General features: G+C 39.3%; 1 protein-coding gene across 2 annotated transcripts in view; it reads left to right on the forward strand.

The window, feature by feature from the left end:
• The window catches only part of CHCHD3 (coiled-coil-helix-coiled-coil-helix domain containing 3), a 287,932-nt gene that overhangs the window by 224,279 nt on the left and 42,072 nt on the right, over positions 1 to 21,581 (forward strand). For both annotated transcript variants that reach the window (XM_060305301.2, XM_030853845.3), the window contains one exon: positions 4,048 to 4,118. In XM_060305301.2, the coding sequence (XP_060161284.1) occupies positions 4,048 to 4,118 (71 nt within the window). The remainder of the gene's footprint in view (positions 1 to 4,047; positions 4,119 to 21,581) is intronic.

The following is a 21,581-nucleotide window of genomic DNA, read 5'->3' on the forward strand; positions in this document are numbered from 1 at the left end:
TTGCTATGGAGAAACCCTTAGGCACCACTTTAATCAAGTGGTCAAGATCAACAGCACCAGTAAAACGATCTATTGATGTAATGTAATGTAGCCCGGGATGCAATGTGTGGAGAAGGGCACGTCACTTCTGTGGTATCCTTCCCTATAACCACAATAGTGTTAGTCTAATTATGAGAAAACATCTAACAGGCCCAAATTGCACATCATTCTACGAAACATCTGACCAGTGTTCTTCGGGAGTGTTGAGGTCATAAAAGAGAAGGCAAGACTGAGGTGCTGTCACAGACGAGAGGAGACAAGAAAGCCATGAGAACTGAATGCCACACAGGGCCCGGGACTAGATCCTGGACTAGAAAAAGAAGGAAATTTGGAAAAATACAAATAAAGTCTGTAATTTAGTTGCTGCTAGTCTCTAGTATTGTGACATTGTTAGTTTGTTAGTTTTGATAATTGTACTATGATCATCTAAGGTGTTGGCATGAAGGGAAGCTGAGTGAAGTATATACAGGATCCTTCTTCTATTTTTGCCCCCTTTCTGTAAGTCTAAAATGATTACAAAAGACAAAGTTGAGGAAAAGGTACTTTTGTTTAGTAATGTGTAAACACTCTGCAATAGCTTAGCATTTAAGAATCTATCTCCACTCAGCTAACCTCCTCTTCAGCATGTATTCCCCACACGTACTTTTATGTTCTAGTTCTACTAAAGGATTTGTTGTTGTTAGCACCTTTGGGGAGTGAGAGGGAGTAACACAATTTTTGTATGTATCACAAAGTATTTACGACCAGTGTAACAACTGGATAGGTACCACACCTTATTTTTGAAAATGTGACAGTGCAGTGAAGTCCCCCTGTTCCCTTCCTTTATGGCACTCTGCCCCTCTCATCCTCTTTTACCACCCACACATAACTGCCACCACTTAGAGATAATCCATAGAATTTGCTCTTTACTGATCCTGTTTCATTATTTGCCCTTTTTCATCCAAAGTAACATAAATTGCATTGTACTGTATCATATCTACAACTTTCTTTTTTTGCCCCACATGTATGTCTGATTCATTCTTTTTCATCACTATATATAGATAGGTATCCATTTTATGAATACCCAATATATATTTATCCTTTCTCCTGCTGGCAGACGTATTGGGAATGTTTTTGGTTTGGGGTTTTGTTTTGTTTTTTGCATAGTTGTTCATTTTTTTAAAGTATTTTCTCAGGTCAAAAGAGATCTCTACTTTTTCTGAACTCCATTAACATTGTGTACCACTTTTAGCTTAATATTTGTGACCTTTTATTTATTTATTTATTTTTTAACTTTTTTTTTTTTTTAAACCCCACATTTGTTTATTTATTTATTCTTGGGCTGTGTTGGGTCTTCGTTTCTGTGCGAGGGCTTTCTCTAGTTGTGGCAAGCGGGGGCCACTCTTCATCACAGTGCGCAGGCCTCTTACTATCGTGGCCTCTCTTGTTGCGGAGCACAGGCTCCAGACGCGCAGGCTCAGTAGTTGTGGCTCACGGGCCTAGTTGCTCCGTGGCATGTGGGATCTTCCCAGATCAGGGCTCAAACCCGTGTCCCCTGCATTAGCAGGCAGATTCTCAACCACTGCGCCACCAGAGAAGCGCTGTGACCTTTTATTATAATTATTTTTCTTTTCTCCTGTAGCAGATGGAAAGCTTTTTGAGGATCTAGTTCTCCAAGATGGACTTATTGGGATAATAAGGATTTAATTTTGTTGGATGAATAAGTAAATACTTAATGAATTAAACACTGTCTACATATAGATGTTGGGCATATTTGTGTTTATTTTCTTAGTTATATGGTGTTGCCTCTTGGGGACTTTTCTTTGTTACATTTATGCAGTGTCAGAAACTGGTCACTGAGCTAGAAATATGGAGCATAAATAAGCCTAAAACTTTAAGAAATTATATTCTAGGTTTGCAGGCATCACAGGTACAGGGTTTTTTTTGGTGTGTTTAACATTGAAGGAGAAAGTTTGACAAAGTTAGCAATTTAATCTACATTTGGCATTACAGAGCAGAAGGGAGCTCTCTATATTATGGCAGAAGTCTTGCTTTTGTGTATCATTCTATATTGATAATTTTGAATTTGTACCCAGAATGGAATTGCCCAAATTAGTTCTTTTCTTCCAAAATTCTTTTATTTGGGTGTTAATCTTACCCTGCAAAAACACTGAGCAGGTTTCTTAGCTCTCTTGCCTATCTTATTTGATTTCTACAACAGTTTTGGCAGAGATAAGCAGGGCTAGTATCACCCATATTTTACAGATTAGGAACACTGGAACTGAAGCTGGAGGAGGTTTGTTTGCTCAGGGTCACTGAACAGAACCAGAGACCAGATCTTTCAGTCTGGTCCCAGACGTTACAGTTTCAGTGTTTAAAATGAGCAAAAATATTTTGTTTTGCTGGCATTTTAATAGATGATTCAGTAACATAATGCCTGTTTGACAGTTCATCATAGTAATGTGTGGAGTTTCTCATCATTGTTAGTGGTCCATTGTAACTGCCTTTTTGCTGCCCTCTTTGTTAGAAGCGTTCGAAGAAAAGCTGAAACCAAACATTGCAAAAGAGCGTGTCATGACTGGTGTGTATTTTAAAGGAAAGAAAAACCTCATAAGTGGAACTGATACGAAGGAGTGACACAACCTAAAGTTAAAATATCGGAGGAGACAAATGGCTTTTTGATAGCTCGAGACCTACCAATGAATTAAAACTTCTCGGCATATGGACTGGTGCAGTTCATCACTCACGTTGCAATCTAAAAAATGCAGAAGCAGTACATGTAAATATTGTCTTCATGTCAGAAATACACCTTTGTGTTTGAAAATGATAAAAAATTACAATCGATCCTTACAACTGTTCTGTTCATCTTTATTGATCAGGTGCAAGAAAGATAAATCGCAGCCCAAATAAGATTATAGTAAATGTTAGCATCGTAGGGGACTCTAGGTTGATAGAAAGCCATTCATCATCTCAAATGGTGACCTGTCCATTGCTCCAGCCATCCTGAGTCTGCTGTCTAATCACATACCTATTGATTTTATCTACATCCAACAAACCTGGATGTGACTGTCATTGGGCAACCCAGATTGTTAAATGCAAAGGGGTCACTGGTGTGAAGAGGATTTCATTTTCATTTTCTTACCAACCAACAATGATTTATTAAAAAATAAACTACCCTAAGTCATGCATGTGAAACCTGAGTGATTAGGGAATGAAGGGGCACAGTAGACTGCATTTTGGGGTCTACTGCATTTTGTTCCCTTGCACTGTGATGCATTTTGCAGGGTATTTCATGGAGTCTGAAGACTCATAGGGTCATTTAGGCCACCCTCTGCAGTAAGACAGGTTTCACAGTAGCTAGCCAGAATGGATCATTTTTAATTTTGCTGCCCCAGGAAAGGCATTACTTTGCTATTACAACTTGATTTATGTTGCTTATGTGTTCATTCATGTAATATTGAAACATTTTTTAATAAAAATTACCTAAATCTGCACCCCTGTTCTTACTGATTAATTTGTTATAAATGTTGATGCTCTGTGGTCATATGGAGATGATAGAACAAACTCTACTCCATAAAGAATCCATCTTGAGGATAAATGTACTGTGTAAAAAGAAATGATCCTTTCATATCCTAGGTGGAACACTGGAATAATAGGCAAGTATAGTGTGTGAATATCATATTCAATCAAAGTGTCTTTTGATCTTGCAGTGGTGGATTCCAAATAAGGGAGATCAAAATAATCTTTCAAAAATGTGTTAGGAATTTTCTCAGAAGGATCAAATAATGATGAATTACAAATGTGAACATTTACTCTTTAATTACAGCCTGTATACCGACAACTATACTGTTATTAAATGGGTAGCTTTACATGTATTTTTGTAAGTATTCATGCTACCATGCAAGAAATCTTTCTCCTACTGCTTGAGTGGCCGACACAAGATTTTATGTATTTTTTTGAAATCATAGGTCTTGCACACATTTTGTCCTCTTGGATACTGAAAACTCTGCTATCGATCTTTATCCGCAGAGCTCAGAGTTCTACAAAGTCACCACTGAGCAATACCAGAAAGCTGCTGAGGAGGTGGAAGCAAAGTTCAAGTAAGTTTTTAATAGTATTATCATTATTTACCCTCTTGACAAGATGAAAATACACCTTTATTGCTCTTTGATATGTTAGCCCTCTGGAATACTTGGAAATGTGTTTGGATCCATGTTGCTCTAGTGGAATTCAAATGCAAGGAATGGGCATTTGGTGACTGTGTTGCAACTCAATTTTATGAACTCAGGGGAAATTGAAAGCAATGGTGATAGAATTTTCATTTGGAATATTATATAAGATAGGATACCATTGATTATAAAGGTGATGTTAAATTTCTATCTCTATTAATAGAAACACAGAAATCATTCACTTGTGTATCATAAAATGGTGGGCATGTCCAACGGGTATCTCCCTTTCTCCCATTTAAGCTTTTTTCATTTCTTCACATGTACCTTGACAGCATTTAAATCACAGACTTTACCTTGCCCTTGATTATGAGGGTGATGTTAAATTGCTACCTGTGTTAATCCTTGGAATGTTTAAATGAATGTTCTGTAATTGATGGATCAAAGTGTCTGCGACCCATAGCCCTGTACTTTCCCTTTGCTTCCAGTGCTCACATTAGGTCAGAAAACATCATTCAGAATTTTCCTGAGTGTATAAATAGTTCTGTTGTGTAACCTCTGTTAGCCGCACTTGTGCAAATTAGTGAAGCACAGAAAGGTGCTGTGACAGGTTTAGTTGAAAGAGTGCATTGGGCTCTGACCTCCTTCCTTGGCATGTTTATAAACATTTGATAAAATGATTAAACCCTAAGGCAGGATGTTTTACTTTCTGCTATAGTGCAGTTTGTGTGGTAATGGATATTGGTGTTATTTTAATGTTGATTTAAAAAAAGACTTTTTAAAAAGATGGTTTGAGGTATCTTTAAATAGACAAAAACCTTTAGTCTTCCTTAGTGAATTATCTCTTTAGGGGCAGTTGGGAAAGGCCTTCTAAAAATGAGCCATAAATCTCACTCTTAAAGGTTAATATGCTATCTTTAGAATTTAGATATGGTATTGGATAGACTTGATTTTAAAAGGCACTCTACATATGTATTCTCAAAGTTAGGTTTTTATCCTTCCCATTAATGTTAAAGCAATGTTTTTTAAACCTTTGGTCTCTGTACCTTGAGAACCTTTGACTTGGCACCCTGGGTCTTTCTTCCTTGTAAGATGATAACTATACAAATAACTAAAATTTAAGTTAAAGGAGATCAATTCTAACTAGAATGATCTATGAAGTCATTATAAAGAAGATGGTATTTTAGTTGAGGCTTGAAGAGGAGTATTGAATAATGAGGAAGGAAAGGTATTCAAAACGAAAACATCTTCAGTAGTTGGGTGACAAACTAGTTAAGAGCAGTGGTTTGATTCACAGAGACTGGTGCGAGATACAGCTGGAAAGGTTGGTAGGGTCATTCATTAGCTGCTGGGCTAAGAAGTTGGTCTTCATTTAGCCAGAAGGCATTGGAAGGTGTTTAACCAGGTGAGTACGCCAATTTCTGTTGCCCTTTAGGAATTAGTCTGATAGTTGATGTGAGGTTTGATTGGAGGTGTGCGGGGGGGAAAAAAAAGCCAGAGATACCAGATGAGATATCTCTATAAGTGAAAGAGAAAAGGAGGGGATGGATGCAAAAGTCACTGAGAGATTAGACATGAATTAGTGATGAATTGGTGTACTGGTTTGCTAGGGCTGCCACAGACTGACTGGCTTAAACAACAGAAGTTTGTTTTCTCACAATTCTGGAGGCTGGAAGTTCAGGATCAAGGTGGAAGCAGGGTTGGTTTCTCCGGGGGCCTTTCTCCTTTGCTTGCAGATGGCTGTCTTTACATGGCCTTCCTCTCTGCATCTGTGTCCTAATCTCCTTCTCATATAAATCACATTGGATTAGGGCCCATCCTGATGACTTCATTTTAACTTACTTACCTCTTTAAAAATCCTCTGTCCAAATTTGTTTTCTGAAGTACCAGGCATTAGGACTTCAACATAAGAATTTTGGGGGAGACACAGTTCAGCCCATAACACTTGGATAGAAGGGATAAAGGAGAAACAGGAATATAAGCTTAGTTTATTGGAAAATTGGTGGAAGCTGAATTTCATAGAGAGAGAAGTCTGATTTTAGATGAAAAGAATTGGCTTCTCTTCTGAAGCCATGCCCAGCTGCCAAGTCATTCAGCCTGGGCTAGCCTACTGCAGAATGGGAGGCTGCATGTAGCACAAACGGAAAAGTCATCATGACTTACCTTCTGCAAGACAGCATGGACCTGTAGTTTGGACTTAGGTTTAAGCAGAGCCTCAGCAGCATCATTCTCTTTTATCTTTAGAAGGTATTATTCTTTATTAGGTCCTTCTCCAATCTGGTGTAGTAAACAGTTTGGCCTTTCCCACAGTGAGCTCTGGCCCTTGTACCTAGCTCCTGGGACAAACCTCTAAACCCTTGGAATTTCCCAAGTGAAAGAAATGTCTTATTATTTATGATGGGCCCCTTATGACGTGTGGTATCAGCCCGGTGCCAAACACTGAATTCAGCCACGGGGCAGTCAGGCAGGCAAGAATGTGTGATGAGGCTCCAGTGAAGCTCAGGACACTAAAGTCTGGGTGAGCGTCTCTCGTTGATACTACTCTGCATTTGTTACACAGCGATACCAGGAGGGAAACGCATCCTGAGGACAGTGGGAACATTGCATCTGGAAACCCCTCAGACTTTGGTTTCTTTTCCTTTTGGCTGATTCTCTGTATCATTTCCCATAATAAGCCATCACTCTGAGTTTAATAGCTTTAGTGAGTTCCGTGAGTCCTTTTATTGAATTATCAAAGCTTAGGGTGGTTTGGGAACCCCTTGAACTTGCAGATGATACTAGAAGTGAGGACAGTCTTGGGGACTCTGCCCTCAGACTTTGCAGTTTGGCTAACTCCAGTGCAAACAAAAACCCAGGAATTTCAAAGCTAGGTTTTTCAGAAAGTGACTTTCATTATATCATTTTTTTCAGCTACTACCTGCTAGCCTGAGCTTCCTAGAATATCGTATTTTGATTTGCATTGAGTTCATTAGTGTCACACCAAGGAAGTGATAGTGCTTTGGATGTAAGAGATGTTTACCATCTTTGAAGACACAGAGATTCCTCAACGGAATTTTGTTTCTCCTTAGAAACTTGAGCACCTCATATAATCATGACATCTTCAGTCTTTCACAAGGCAGAGTACTGTATTCTTTCTATTGCCTGGCAGAGCTGAACTCAGCAGTTCCTCTTGGACAGCAAACTCTGAAGGACTTTGAGGAGGATTTAGTTAATTTTATGTGATGGAAGGATTCATTTGGATACATCTTGGTTACAGGAGATGGAAGCTTTTTAAATTGCAATTTCAAGGGCACTATTATGCACCTGATAGGGTGGTCACATAAAATCACTGTAAAGAGAAAGAATAAAGAATGCTCCGAGCATTTGAGGCCACGTGTGATGAACAACAGTTACATTGGGGCATCCTGCAGGATACCTAATGGAATTATTTTAGGGAGGCTTAAATATTAACTCACACTTCAGTCCCTCACTTTATAGTTTGGTGGTAAACCAGTAAAACACTTTAGATTTATTGGAATTTTCCCCCTATTTTATCAACACATCATTCATTCATAGTGCTTCTATGCAACATGCCCTCCCCTGCATTCTGAATATACAGCCATGAAGGAGATAGGTGGGGTCTTATCAGCGTGGAGCTTAGAGCTCGTCAGAGGAGGGCAAGAATAAGACAGATTTAATAAACCAAAGCTTTTTAAAAATCCACAGTTGGTTCCACTGTGATGAGATAATTGTATCCCTAATAAATATCAAATTATTAAAACTTACTATTTCTTTTTTCAATGGAAATTAAGTAATTTGGGATCAAGAATGTGTGCTGTTTATTTTCCTGCAATAACTTTTTCCCCAAAATAGCTTTAAAATTTTGGCTATAAAACCCAAATCACTGGGTAAACCCAGTGATACATGTATTTTTTACATCTAGCTTTTATTCAAGAGATATACCTTTTCTTTTCCCAGCTCAACTGAAACAGTCATTATAAGCACTTCATATCACCTTTATCACCCTTTGTTATTAGCTGTTAAATAGAGCAAGTTATGGTGTTAGTTCTGAGTTAGTTACATGGCGGTAGTACCATGTTATAACTAAGCTACTGAAAATTATGTTCAGTATTAATCCTTATATTCTAACTTGTAGGTAATTAAGCGAAATGTTATATTAAATGTTACATTGATAGCGCTTAGCACAGGTCTAGCACAGGTCAGTAAATGCTCAATAAATATTAGACTTTTTTTATTATGTATTATTATTATGATATTATTATTTTATTATCATGTCCAACTCATGTTATGAAACTATGCACCATAGGGGAGATTTCTGTATCTGGTTCCAAACGAAATCTAGATGATGTTAAAACTTCCCCAAAGAACATTAGGGAGAGTTCTTACCCTTGGGGAGCTCACAGTCCAGCCAGGAGACAGCATATAAAGCTCTCATGACAGGACGGCCCCAAAAGGGATGTGTGTCAGAGCTGTCAGGATGTACAGACAGAATAAGGGGTGTATGGACAGAGTGCCACAGGGGCTCTGTTTGTTAGTCAGCATCAGAATCCAATTGCCTCAGTGGATTGGGGTCAATATACCACACCCACATAAAGGAAATGTTACCATAGTGTTATGTACACACAAATTGTTTTCAAAATATAAAAACAAACATCAAGCAAATGTAAAGCAAAAGGCAGTGTAAACCTTGTGAAGACAATGTAATATCAAACAAAAGCATTTCAAAGACGATTGATCTTTCACTCCCATGTTTTCCTTTAGATAATTCAGTGGCCAGTTCTACCTTCCCTAAAAATATATATGGGAAGTGACATAGATCTCTCAAAAATATTTTGAACTGATTTTATTAGAGGTATAACTTTTCAACTTGGCTTCAGTATCTTTGAAAGATGAAGCACTCGTAAAGGAGTATGGTTCTGTGCAATTGGATGTGAATACTGGTAATGCTCCTTTGTGTGCCAGATGTTAGGAGGGGTTTTCACTTTTTTTTTTTTTTTTTTTTTTTGGCGGTACGTGGGCCTCTCACTGTTGTGGCCTCTCCCTCTGCGGAGCACAGGCTCCGGACGCGCAGGCTCAGTGGCCATGGCTCACGGGCCCAGCCGCTCCGTGGCATGTGGGATCTTCCCGGACCGGGGCACGAACCCGTGTCTCCTGCGTCAGCAGACAGACTCTCAACCACTGCGCCACCAGGGAAGCCCCTCACTTTTATCCTTGAATGAAGTTGTTGAAACCTGACTTACAAATTTAGGCTCACGGAAGAAGCCTGGGTTATCCTTGCAATGTATTAAAAGATTAGTTACCCTGTGGAAGGAGTTTAGGTGATTGTAGAGTATCTGTGGAATGCTATGCAAAACTCTTACAGATAAAATGGCTTTTTTAAATATCACTATATAGTCAAAGGTTTGCTTCAGTGTAAAATTCTTTGTCTTTAAAATGTTCTTGGTTTTATTAGGGTTTCACTTTGACTGGCAGTGCTGTTTAGTTTCTCTTTAGGGTGTGTGATTTTAATAGCTACACTACGAATGAGTTAGTGAAGCTCAGGATAACACGCCAGTGGTATCAGCAGGTGTTTCTCATGTTCTCTGTAATTACACATGTGGATTATGGACAGTTTTAAGCAACAGTGTTTAAAGATCCTGCTTAATTGGCTGTAAAATAATTAAATAAGGTTTTGACTGGCAAATTTATAATTCTGTTAGATGCATAAGCCAGTGCGCTTGAATGTCAATGTGACTTCAATTTGGAAATATTAGATTAATAGAACTAATCGTCCTGCAGGTACAAAGTTTACTCTGATTAATAGTCTTAAAACTCTTATAGAAGTTTAGCCAAGTAAATTTATGTTACTTACCATTCTGCTTAAACTTTTAATTAAAACTTATTTCCAAAGTTTGCAGTGTTTCAGCATTGCTGTGCTTCTTTCCAGGTTTTCCAAAGCTGAGCTCCTATAATTTTTCAGTGACTCCAGCTGCCTCATTGAGTAACTTGCCCTATCAAAAGGATTAAAATTATATACTTTCAGATATTTACTTGTATCTGCAGCTGACAGTTTCCCTGCACATTGTCTCTAACACTTATCGATGTCTGCTTATAACCTACTTTAGTGCTGCGTGAATGGCTCTGATATACCAAATGTACATGATAAATGTTTTATCTCTGATTCTCGTTGATCAATTTCTAAATGATCAAATGGTTTATCTCAGTAAGACACTAATTCACATTGATCAAATTCTCAGTGACCAAGTTGACTTGGTTTCTGCTGAACACAAATTGTATTAAAACAACATTACTTGAACATGCTGGCTTTTCTAATGCAGGAGTTATGTTACCAGCAGTTACAGTATAACTCGAGTTATTGTATTATAAAGATGTCTTCTCCCTAATGAAAAGTTTACATAAGAAGAAAAGAATGCGATATTACAGGAAGAACAGGGCTTCGAGCAAGGATTGGGGCTTTTACTAACTAATTAAATTCTGCATTTGTATTGGGCCTTTTTCCCCCTTTTTTTAATTTGAAGGGCTGTGAGCAGGAAATATAGCAGCTGCAGTGGTGACATTTTATTCCCTACGGTCCTTAGAGCCAAGCAACATCTTGATTATTCAGTAAGAGGCTTAGCAATTGAAGAGGCTAAATTCTAGAAAAAGTAAATATACCTGTGCTCCTTCTGCATACACTTGGTTATAATTGCCTAGTTAGCAGTATAGGGTTGTTTGTTGTTTTTTTTTTTAAACATCAACTCACCTGTGTCAACTTCCACAGTATTTCATGTACCCACTAGAGTTTGTCCAATAGCAAATACCCATTTGGCTGAAACAAAGTCTCAGTTATTTAGAACACCCAGTTCCTCAGGCAGGTTATTTATTCCACCTTTGACTTGTCTCTTCCATCTGTAAAATGTAAATTTTAACTGCCATTCTCTTTAGGGCATTCAAGCTCAGAAGGTTTAAAAGTTGAAAAAGAAAAAAAAAAGTTGTCATTGATCTTCATCTAAAAAATGGACCTAAGTAGTTTTATTTAGTTGTAAGACACCAGCTGACCTTTTAGTTATGTTGTGTGTGGTATGGCAGCCCCTTTTGTACTTCATCAGGGGATATGTGGAGAGTAGCCTGCCGCCTCTCAAACTAAGAAGCTGTGTGTGTCATTCTCTTCCCCCACAACCCCCAAAGCAACAAATTAGTTCCGAGGCAAGTGAGACCTGCTTTGGAACACACCACTGTTTGACAGTATTTCTTACCATGGGCGTGTAGAATTGGTTAGATTTGTAAGGAAACCTTAGGCGATCAGTGCCTTCCCCCCCTTAAAATTAGAGCCCTCCTAATCAGATCTGTCTAGTTAGTTAGTTTCTTCTTATTTCTTTAAGTTGGAGCTCTAGCCTTAGTCTACATACTTATTCTCTAAGGTAACAGAAGTAAATGCCAAGAAACATTAACACCACTTGCGAGTTAGGTTTCCACCTGTATCATTTCTGCATACACTTGGTTATAATTACCTATTTAGAAGTGTAGGGTTGTTTGTTGTTTATATTATGTTAAGACATGACACCATAACACTCCTAGAAGAGAACACAGGCAGAACAGCCTACGACATAAATCGTAGCAACACTTTCCTAGGTCAGTCTCCCAAAGCAATAGAAACAAAAGCAAAAACAAACAAATGGAACCCAGTCAAACTCACAAGCCCCTGTACAGCCAAGGAAACCACAAACAAAATGAAAAGACAACCCTCGGACTGGGAGAAAACACTCAAAAATGATGCGACCAACAAGGGCTCCATCTCTAAAACACACAAACAGCTCATACAGCCCAACAACAAGAAAACAACCCAATCAAAAAATGGGCAGAAGACCCAAACAGACCCCTCTCCGAAGAAGACAGCCAACAGGCACGTGAAAAGATGCTCAGCATTGCCAACCATCAAGAGAAATGCAGATCAAAGCCGCCCAAGCCGGCCAGAATGGACATCATCAAAAAGTCCACAAGTAAAAAATTCTGGAGAGTACGGAGGAGAAAGGGACACTCCCCCCCCCCCCCCCACCACTCACACACACTCTCTCTCTCTGCTGGTGGGAATGCAGACTGGTGCAGCCACCTTGTAAAACAGCATGGACTGTTGACTGTCGACTGTTGCTCGCAGGATTCCACTCAGTCCAGAGGTGTCTGTAGAAGGGGGCAGGGCAGGATGGCAAAGTTGATTGGAATATAGGACTAAGAGGGCAGGACAGGGATGTAAGCCATACGACAGTATTATCTGTTCCACAAAATAGAACACAAACTGCTGCTGTTGCATGAACATGTGCAGTTGGTCTCAAGGTCAAGAGGGTCACAGTGGAAACTTCCTTATCACTTCAACACAGTATGTGAAGGAACCTAGCCACTGAGGCCAGATTGGCCACATCCTGCCTTAAATCCATGACCTGGAATTCTCTTCCCTGTCTCAGCGGTGGCAGCTGGCGTTTGTTTGGGTTGCTCTGGGCATATTCTTTCCTTTAATATAATCTATTTATGTGTTTCATGTAAATTATCAAAATCAGTCTTGTTGCAGCCCTTAGGGTAGTGGCCATAAACTCCTGAATTCATGATTTGTTCTGCGTGGGATAACAAATCGTTCTGTTTTCCCCTACAGGAACATTAGCATTGAACTTTCTTCCTTAATCAATACGATCCATTAAGAATCCAGCATTACCCTACATGGTTATATGAAATATTAATTGCACACTATTAGTTAGATAAATGAAGTTTCTGCCAAAATGATAGCTTGTTTCTTTCTTTGTATCATAATATTTAAAACAAGAACATTTTGAGTTCTAGGGTGCATGGTATTTTAGAATTTATTGATCCTTGCTTATTTGAGTAATTATCTACACAGCTCATAGTTCCCCAAAGATACTTCTAACTGGGATTACTAAGTTTTTTCCTCTTGCTGATTCCAGCAAGAGTTCATTTACTTTTTAAAGGATCCAGTTGGAAATAATTTTTAAAAATTTTCCTTTGATGTTTTCATAGATGAGAAAAAGTTATTTTGCTTTTTGAGTGCCACTCAGCTACAGATAGAAAGCATCGAAGCTTGTAGGGGGGCCAATTAGAGTTAATTACCATCTGACTGACCTGCCACTTCTTAAAATGTCCAGGAAGACTTGTAGGATGTAGATTTTTAATTCTTTCCTTGTGTCAGATTTGCAGAGTTTAACCATCTAGAGCCTTAAGTATGGTAAAAATTATATCAAAGAAGTTATCTATGCATAAAAGTGATAGCTCTCAGGATAGTCTCTGGGAAGTTGTATAGGCTCCGCCATATGGTGATACCTACTTGTTTCGTCACTCTGTGGTTTGGGAAGCCTATTCCAAATGTTATCAACCCTCCCTGCTCTCAACCAGATAATTAACTTAGGGTTGCCACTATTTCTGGGGTAAAACCATGGTACTAAAATTGAAACCAAAACTTTCAGGATAATCGTACTTGAATGTGTCTTCCCATTGCTCATTTGAATGTATAATTTCCACATCATCTCTCATGGTGTCAGTCTATCAAGGATTCCTATTTCTGGCTCTTTTTATTTTTCTTAAGATGTAAGCAAACAAAATACAAAAATTGATAAATTTGGACCTTATCATGATTAAAAGGTTCTCTCATCTTAAGACACCATTTAGAAAATTTAAAAAATGGGCAGCTAGTGGGAAGCAGCTGCATGGCACAGGGAGATCAGCTTGAGGCTGCCTAGAGGGGTGGGATAGGGTGGGTGGGAGGGAGATGCAAGAGGGAGGGGATATGGGGATATACGTATGCATATAGCTGATTCACTTTGTTATACAGCAGAAACTAACACAACACTGTAAAGCAATTATACTCCAATAAAGATGTTTAAAAAAAATGGGCAAAAGACTTGAACAGACACTTCAAAGGAAGATATAAGAATGGCCACTTAGCACATGAAAAGTGCTAATAACATCATTAGCTATCAGGGAATTGCAAATTAAAACCACTGGAATGATGAAAATCAAAAAGACTGACAATACTAATTGTTTGCAAGGATGTGAAGAAACCAGAATTCTCCTGCTTTGCTGTTGGGGGGTATAAAAGAGCAAAGTCACTTTGGAAGAAGTTTGGTGGTGTCTTATAAATTTAAGCATACATTTATTCTATGACCCAGGAATTCCAGATCTGGGTATTTACCCAAGAGCAAAGAAAATATACATCCACAGACAGATTTGTACACATGTTCATATCAGGTTTATTCATAGTAGTCAAAAAGAAACTACCCATATGGTCATCGATGAGTTTAGCAGTTTTAAAAAAATAAACTATTCATGCAACAACATGGCTGAATCTCAGAAACATTATGTTAAGCAAAAAGAAGCCAGACACAAAACAGTACCCATTGTGTGATTCCATTTCTGTGGAGTTCAAAAACAGGAAAAATTAGTCTATATTGATAGAAATCAGAAAGTAGTTGATGGGGATAGAGGGGGACTTAATTGAAAATGGACACATGTGAACTTTCTGAGGTATTGCGAATATTTGTTTTTCTGGGTAATAGTTAGCCAGGTATATATACAATTTTACTACAGTGTGAACACCTAAGATCAGTACATTTTTAAAATGTTAATCTTAAAATACCCTAATTTCCTAATTTTAATTAGGAAAAAAAATGTCGGAAATATTGGGAATACCCAACTTTTAACTGTAATTTGTCCCAGGTAAAATAAGTTTCTTCAATTTAATCATAGTCTTAAGAAACCTGTGATTTCTAATCCTATCCATAATCATATTTTCTTACTAGAATTTGAAAACTTCATCTCTGAGTCAGGGCTGTTCATTCAGTGTGCTTGATCTCTACAGATACAGGAGTAAACCTCGCTTTATTTTATTTATTTTCTTAAGAATAAGTCTCCCCCGCTCCCCATTAAATTATGTTTGCCTATTATACTCGTCTCCTTGTTGGCCTAGAGTCTTGTAGATAGGCCTGGTTAAGTTTTTTTTTATAATTGTTTTTTATAGATTTATTTTTATTTATTTATCTTTGGCTGCGTTGGGTCTTTGTCGCTGCTCACGGGCTCCCTCTAGTTGCGGCAAGCGGGGGCAACTGTTTGATGTGGTGCAGGGGCTCGCGGGCTCTAGAGAGCAGGTTCAGTAGTTGTGGCGCACAGGCTTTGTTGCTCCGCGGTATGTGGGATCTTCCCAGACCAGAGATCGAACCCGTGTCCCCTGCATTGGCAGGCGCATTCTTAACCACTTCGCCCAGGGAAGTCCCAGGCCTGGTTAAGTTTTGAAAGTAAATTTTGATAAAGGGGTTTTATAGGCAGTATCTGTACGTGAAACATTTATAGAGTAACACTGGTACTTTTTAATATTATAATCTTAGGCAGCAATTTGTTCATACTATGTACCGAGTCCTGGCAAAATGCTTGAAAACTTGTGAAAGCTTGCATCTTGGCCCTTCCCTACATGTTGAAATGAAAGCACACATGTTCCCATGTAAAAGTGTCGCCAAGCATCCCCAACTTGCTCACATGGCTGCCTTCAGCTGTCTTACGTGCTTTCTCATGCACCAGCCAGCAGTTAAATTGCCATGTTCCTTTTGTGAGTGTGTATGTCTAAATGCTGATAATCATCTGCGTCCCTTGAAAACTGATAGATGTGCTCATTAAAGGGAGTTCTCACTCTTGGCTCCCTTCACACAAGACACTTCAGCTCCCTTTTCTGGATGAGGCTGGCAAGAAATACTGTGCAGGGATACATCTGGCTTTATACTCCTTTTCAAGAACTAAAAAGCTCCTTTTTCAGTATGTTAAACACACTTGTAGGGACCTTACAAGCACAAAGAAGTCAGCTATGTGCCAATTACAATATTAACACAAGAAAGGCTAAGGGCTGCTGTTGTGTGGTGGGATTTTTTTTTTTTTTAATGTGCTGCCATTCTCTCTTCATTTTGTTCTCTTGTGCTTCTGAGATTACACAAATACCTATTTATTTGTGAGACAGACCCATCTGTGGAGACTCTGAAGTCCACCAGCCTGCCACTGGTGTAGATCTCAGCAAAGCTGTCTGTGTACAAGGCACATTCAGCGCGGTTTATGATTGGGAGTTTGAAGGTAGCGTACGCCTGTTTCTGCTTTTAGGATGAAAAATGAATTGCCAATTACTGTCGACGTGTTCAGACATGGCACTTCATACGGTAGAAGCTTTCTCGGCCTGTTTTATGCTGGGCTCCCCGCTATGAAACCGTCAGTTCTGAAAAAGGGGTGTGTTTGCAAGGAGGAGAAGAGAGAAGGGGATCAGTCCGATCCGTTGTGGTTTTCTGTGCTCCTGCGGAGTGGTGGGAGGGAGGTCAGTGCCTCTCACCTCTGTTTCCCCAGCAGAGCTCTTGAGCAAGATGAAGTGATCAAAGCTGGGTGCCAGCTTATCATCACAGTCTCATTACTTTGCAAGCTGCACGCCCAGTTGCTGCTGTGTTCTGCATCAGGCTTCGCTGATTTACATTCATAGCACCTCCATTACAGCTCATTTGGTACTATTCACAATTAACCAGTTTTCTTTCCCTGATACAGTTTCTCCAATACAAAAGACCTTAATGTAAAGAAAATAACATCGCTGGGTGTAGGGTGCATCTTTCAGACATCTGGTTAGTTGACAAGAAGCAGGGATCAGATGTTTTGTCACTACTTTGTCATTTGTGTTTTTGGTGTGGTTAGTGGCGTGTTGGTTTGGAGGTATTTTTGAGGTCTTGGAATTTGAGATACCGGATTTTTCCAGGAGACCAATTTCATCAACTCCGCTGTCCTGGGAGTTCTTTTCAATGAGTGGATTCTGATACATTGTTTTCGTCTGTTTGGTTTCTTCCCCCAGTGAAGAGCTCAATGACGTACATGTATTTTGAAGGGTAGTAAGGTGACAGCTCATCATCAGTATCAACAACACAGCCATCCATCGGGGTGTCTTTGATGCTCTGTGCTCTATGGGCCCTGGAAATACAGAAATATAAGTTTAAGTCCCTGCCCTCAGAGGTCTGATACTTGTTGAAATTACTAGCTCTACTGTAAAGTTGTCAAAACCTGATACAGGAATTATAACTTCAACATTTGTTCAAGAAGAATTGTCGAGTATCTCATACATTCCAGGTGGTTTTTATAAACTTGGAAATACAGAGATGAAGAAGGCATGATGCTTGCCCTCCGGACACTTGCAGTACACATGGGGAGACAGATTGATACAACAGCGGCTATAGTGTGGTAAATGCTAATACGAAGGCACAGACAAGACAGTGTAGGGATGACGAGCAGGATGTAGACTGCGAGAAGAGGTGCCTAGTGTGCAGGCTGGCTCTGCTAACTTTGAGATTTTCTCAAGGTAAGAAGAGGGAGAATGGCTTTCCATGAAGAGGGAATCATATGCTAGAAACGGTTAGAATGAATGCAGGGGGAGGTGTGATGGAATAGGAGGCCAAAAAGGAAGATTAGGGTCAGACGCCGAAGGACTTTAAATGCTATGTTTTGAAAGGCAGAGTTAATAGGATGTGAGAATTCGACCAAAAGTTTTGCCTACTTGGGAATATTTTTTTAAATCACCTATCCCTGGTACCCATAATTCACACCATGAGAATTAAGCTTTTGAGTTGGTAGTTTTTTCTAGGAGTCTGTCAAATATACAGATATGATATTTGGTGCATACATATGTGTATGTTATAATAATCACAATTTGCTATTTCATGTTAATTACTATTATCATATAAGCATGTTAATATGCATTAAAAATAAGCAAGTTTTAGCTTACCGGATTGTTTCTTAGCAAAGTTCAGGGCTTTGAGAGAATGAGACATAGGAAAAAGTAGTTTTGATTGAAAAAGTGGAGAGGAAAGAGTTCAGGAAAGGTTTGGTTCATGGGATGCTCTCTGGGGAAATCTTAGGGCAACTTTGCAGAGAAGAAGTTTTAGGAGATAGAGGGTCACCAAAAGCCAATACACTGGTTCCACATTTTAGCACTCCCTGCAGTCCACAACATGAGATCATCTTTTAATTGAAATGGTATAATGATGAACTTAAAAAAAATACTCTTAGCCACGATCTCTTTGTCCGTGGTGTCCTAAGAATTCACTTGGTACCAAATTCTGCATGTTTTTGAAAAGAATGTTTTATAGGCAAATTGTATGTGGTTTATGTCTGTAACTGTGATTATACGCACCCAGTATATATAAAATTAGCTCATAGATTGCTAGTTCCCTTGAAGATTCTAGTATTATTAAATGAACCTTTTAAGAATTCTTTCTCCTTCCCATTTCGTTTTGTGATCAACTTTTGCCTTTTGATATCCTTCCTGGATGCTTAGTGTAGTGAAAAGCATATGAAATTAATAAACGCTATTGGACTTTTAAAATTATCAGTATACTACCCCCCCTTTTTTCTTAGCATGGCAAATGTAATTTTTTCCTCTTTCCTTCTCAGTCAACCCCTTAAAAGTAAAGTGTGTGAAGTTGTAGTTTGATAGTCATCCTTCCTTTATCTCTGTCCATAGAAACATTAATAAACATAGATGTTGTGTTATTTTTACCTTATATATTGAGATTATACCATATATATTTCTTTAACTTATATTTATTATGGGTATATCTCCTTTGGTCAACACGTGTAAATCTAACTCATTCTTCTCAGAACCTGCATAGTGTTCCATGGCATTGTTCTACCATGATTTATTGAGCCCATCTGCTACTGACAGGCACTCAGATTGTGTTTCAAAAGATTTTTTTTTTTTTGGCCGTTTTTTTTTTTTTTCCCCCAAAAGGCTGCAGTGGGACAAATTTGGACATAAACCCTTAGGAACTGGTACTTTTTTTGGCCATGCAGCTTGCGAGATCTTAGTTCCCCAACCAGGGATCGAACCCGTGCCCCATGCAGTGGAAGTGTGGAGTTCTAACCACTGGACCACCAGGGAAATCCCAGGAACTGGTACTTCTGTTTCTATGACATGGATGGGGTTTGAATTGTGACCAGTCCTTCTGATATGTGGCATTGGGCTCCCTAACCTCTTGGGCTTCTTTTGGATGATGGAGGAAATGTATATATAAGACCTTATGGGGTTGTTATAAGGTGTGGTAAGTTATGTGGGTGGCGTGCTGGACATTGAACCCTATACGGGGTGGTACCTGCAGAGACCGAGTGGGCTTAGAGTTGGCAGGGCCCAGGTTACTTAACTTCGGAGGGTTTATTGTAGTGAATCTACAGCTGGCCTCCTGAGCCTGTCTGTTTGTCTGTCTCTCTTTTTTTTTTTAAAAGAAAAGGAAAGCCCACTTTGTGAAAATTTTCAGCTTTTGACTTGTGCAATTTGAAAATACTACATTTTGGCACAATCCTTGCAGTTTTTCCTGCTAGTCTATAATTCCCTAGAGGTGAATTGAGATTAGTGGCAGGACTTTTTCCATTAACTCTGGGAAAAACTACAGAGCGGGGCTTCCCTGGTGGCGCAGTGGTTAAGAATCCGCCTGCCAGTGCTGGGGACACGGGTTCGAGCCCTGGTCCGGGAAGATCCCACATGCTGCGGAGCAGCTAAGCCTGTGCACCACAACTACTGAGCCTGCGCTCTAGAGCCCACGAGCCAGAACTACTGACCCCGTGCACTGTGTCTGCTGAAGCCCGCCTGCTCCAGAGCCTATGCTCCGCAACAAGAAGCGACCACAATGAGAAGCACCCCAACGAAGAGTAGCCCCTGCTCGCTGCAACTAGAGAAAGCCTGTGCGCAGCAACAAAGACCCACACAGCCCAAAATAATAAATATAATAAAATAAATTTATATAAGAAGAAAAAAACTACAGAGCAAAAAAATTGTCCTTTGGCAAAAATGTCAATCCATACCTCTTTTGGAGCATTTGGAAACCAAAGCGCTGAGAAGCTGATTTAATAGGAGAATTGAAAACCAAAATGTATACACATCTTCACTTTTTCTAACTGATGACAAGACAAATGAAAAATATACTCTCAGAACTTGATGATGCAAAGAAATTAGGATCGTTGTTCCAGAGAGTACATTAAGGCTGACTCTTTAAAAGATTTGAGTGCTAAGCTCTTGGCCACGTTCTTCAGGAAGCTGATCCATTCTTATTAATGTTATATCTATTGGTACTTCATGCCATAAAATTCCTCTTTTTTATGATACGGTATCTAGGAAGTAGGTTTAAGAAAAAAGGAATGATAGGCAGAACACTAGGACAGAAATCACAGCAAGATCCTTTTGGACCCACCTCCTAGAGGAATGGAAATAAAAACAAAAATAAACAAATGGGACCTAATGAAACTTGAGAGCTTTTGCACAGGAAAGGAAACCATAAACAAGGTGAAAAGACAACCCTCAGAATGGGAGAAAATACTTGCCAATGAAGGAACTGACAGAGGATTAATCTCCAAAATATACAAGCAGCTCATGCAGCTCAATATCAAAAAAGCAAACAACCCAATCCAAAAATGGGCAGAAGACCTAAATAGACATTTCTCCAAAGAAGATAAACGAATTGCCAACAAACACATGAAAGAATGCTCAACATCACTAACCATTAGAGAAATGCAAATCAAAACTACAATGAGATATCACCTCACACCAGTCAGAATGGCCATCATCAAAACATCTAGAAACAATAAGTGCTGGAGGGGGTGTGGAGAAAAGGGAACCTCTTGCACTGTTGGTGGGAATGTAAACTGATACAGCCACAGTGGAGAACAGTATGCAGGTTCCTTGAAAAACTAAAAATAGAACTACCATATGACCCAAGCAGTCCCACTACTGGGCATATACCCTGAGAAAACCATAATTCAAAAAGAGTCATGTACCACAGTGTTCATTGCAGCTCTTATTTATAGTACCCAGGATGGGGAAGCAACCTGGGTGTCCATTGACAGATGAATGGATGAAGACGATGTGGCACATATATACAATGGAATATTACTCAGCCATGAAAAGGAATGAAATTGAGTTATTTGTAGTGAGGTGGTTGGACCTAGAGTCTGTCATACAGAGTGAAGTAAGTCAGAAAGAGAAAGACAAATACCGTATGCTAGCACATATATATGGAATCTAAAAAAAAGTTCTGAAGTACCTAGGAGCAGGACAGGAATAAAGACACAGATGTAGGGAATGGACTTGAGGACACAGGGAGGGGGAAGGGTAAGCTGGGACAAAGTGTTGAGAGTGACATTGACATATATGCACTACCAAGTGTGAAATAGCTAGTGGGAAGCAGCCGCATAGCACAGGGAGATCATCTCGGTGCTTTGTGACCACCTAGAGGGGTGGGTTAGGGAGCGTGGGAGGGGAACGCAAGAGGCAGGGGATATGGGGATATATGTATACGTATAGCTGATTCACTTTTTTATACAGCAGAAGCTAACAACATTGTAAAGCAATTATACTCCAATAAA

This window comes from Globicephala melas, chromosome 9 (genome assembly GCF_963455315.2).
Source record: "Globicephala melas chromosome 9, mGloMel1.2, whole genome shotgun sequence".
Classification (NCBI taxonomy): domain Eukaryota; kingdom Metazoa; phylum Chordata; class Mammalia; order Artiodactyla; family Delphinidae; genus Globicephala; species Globicephala melas.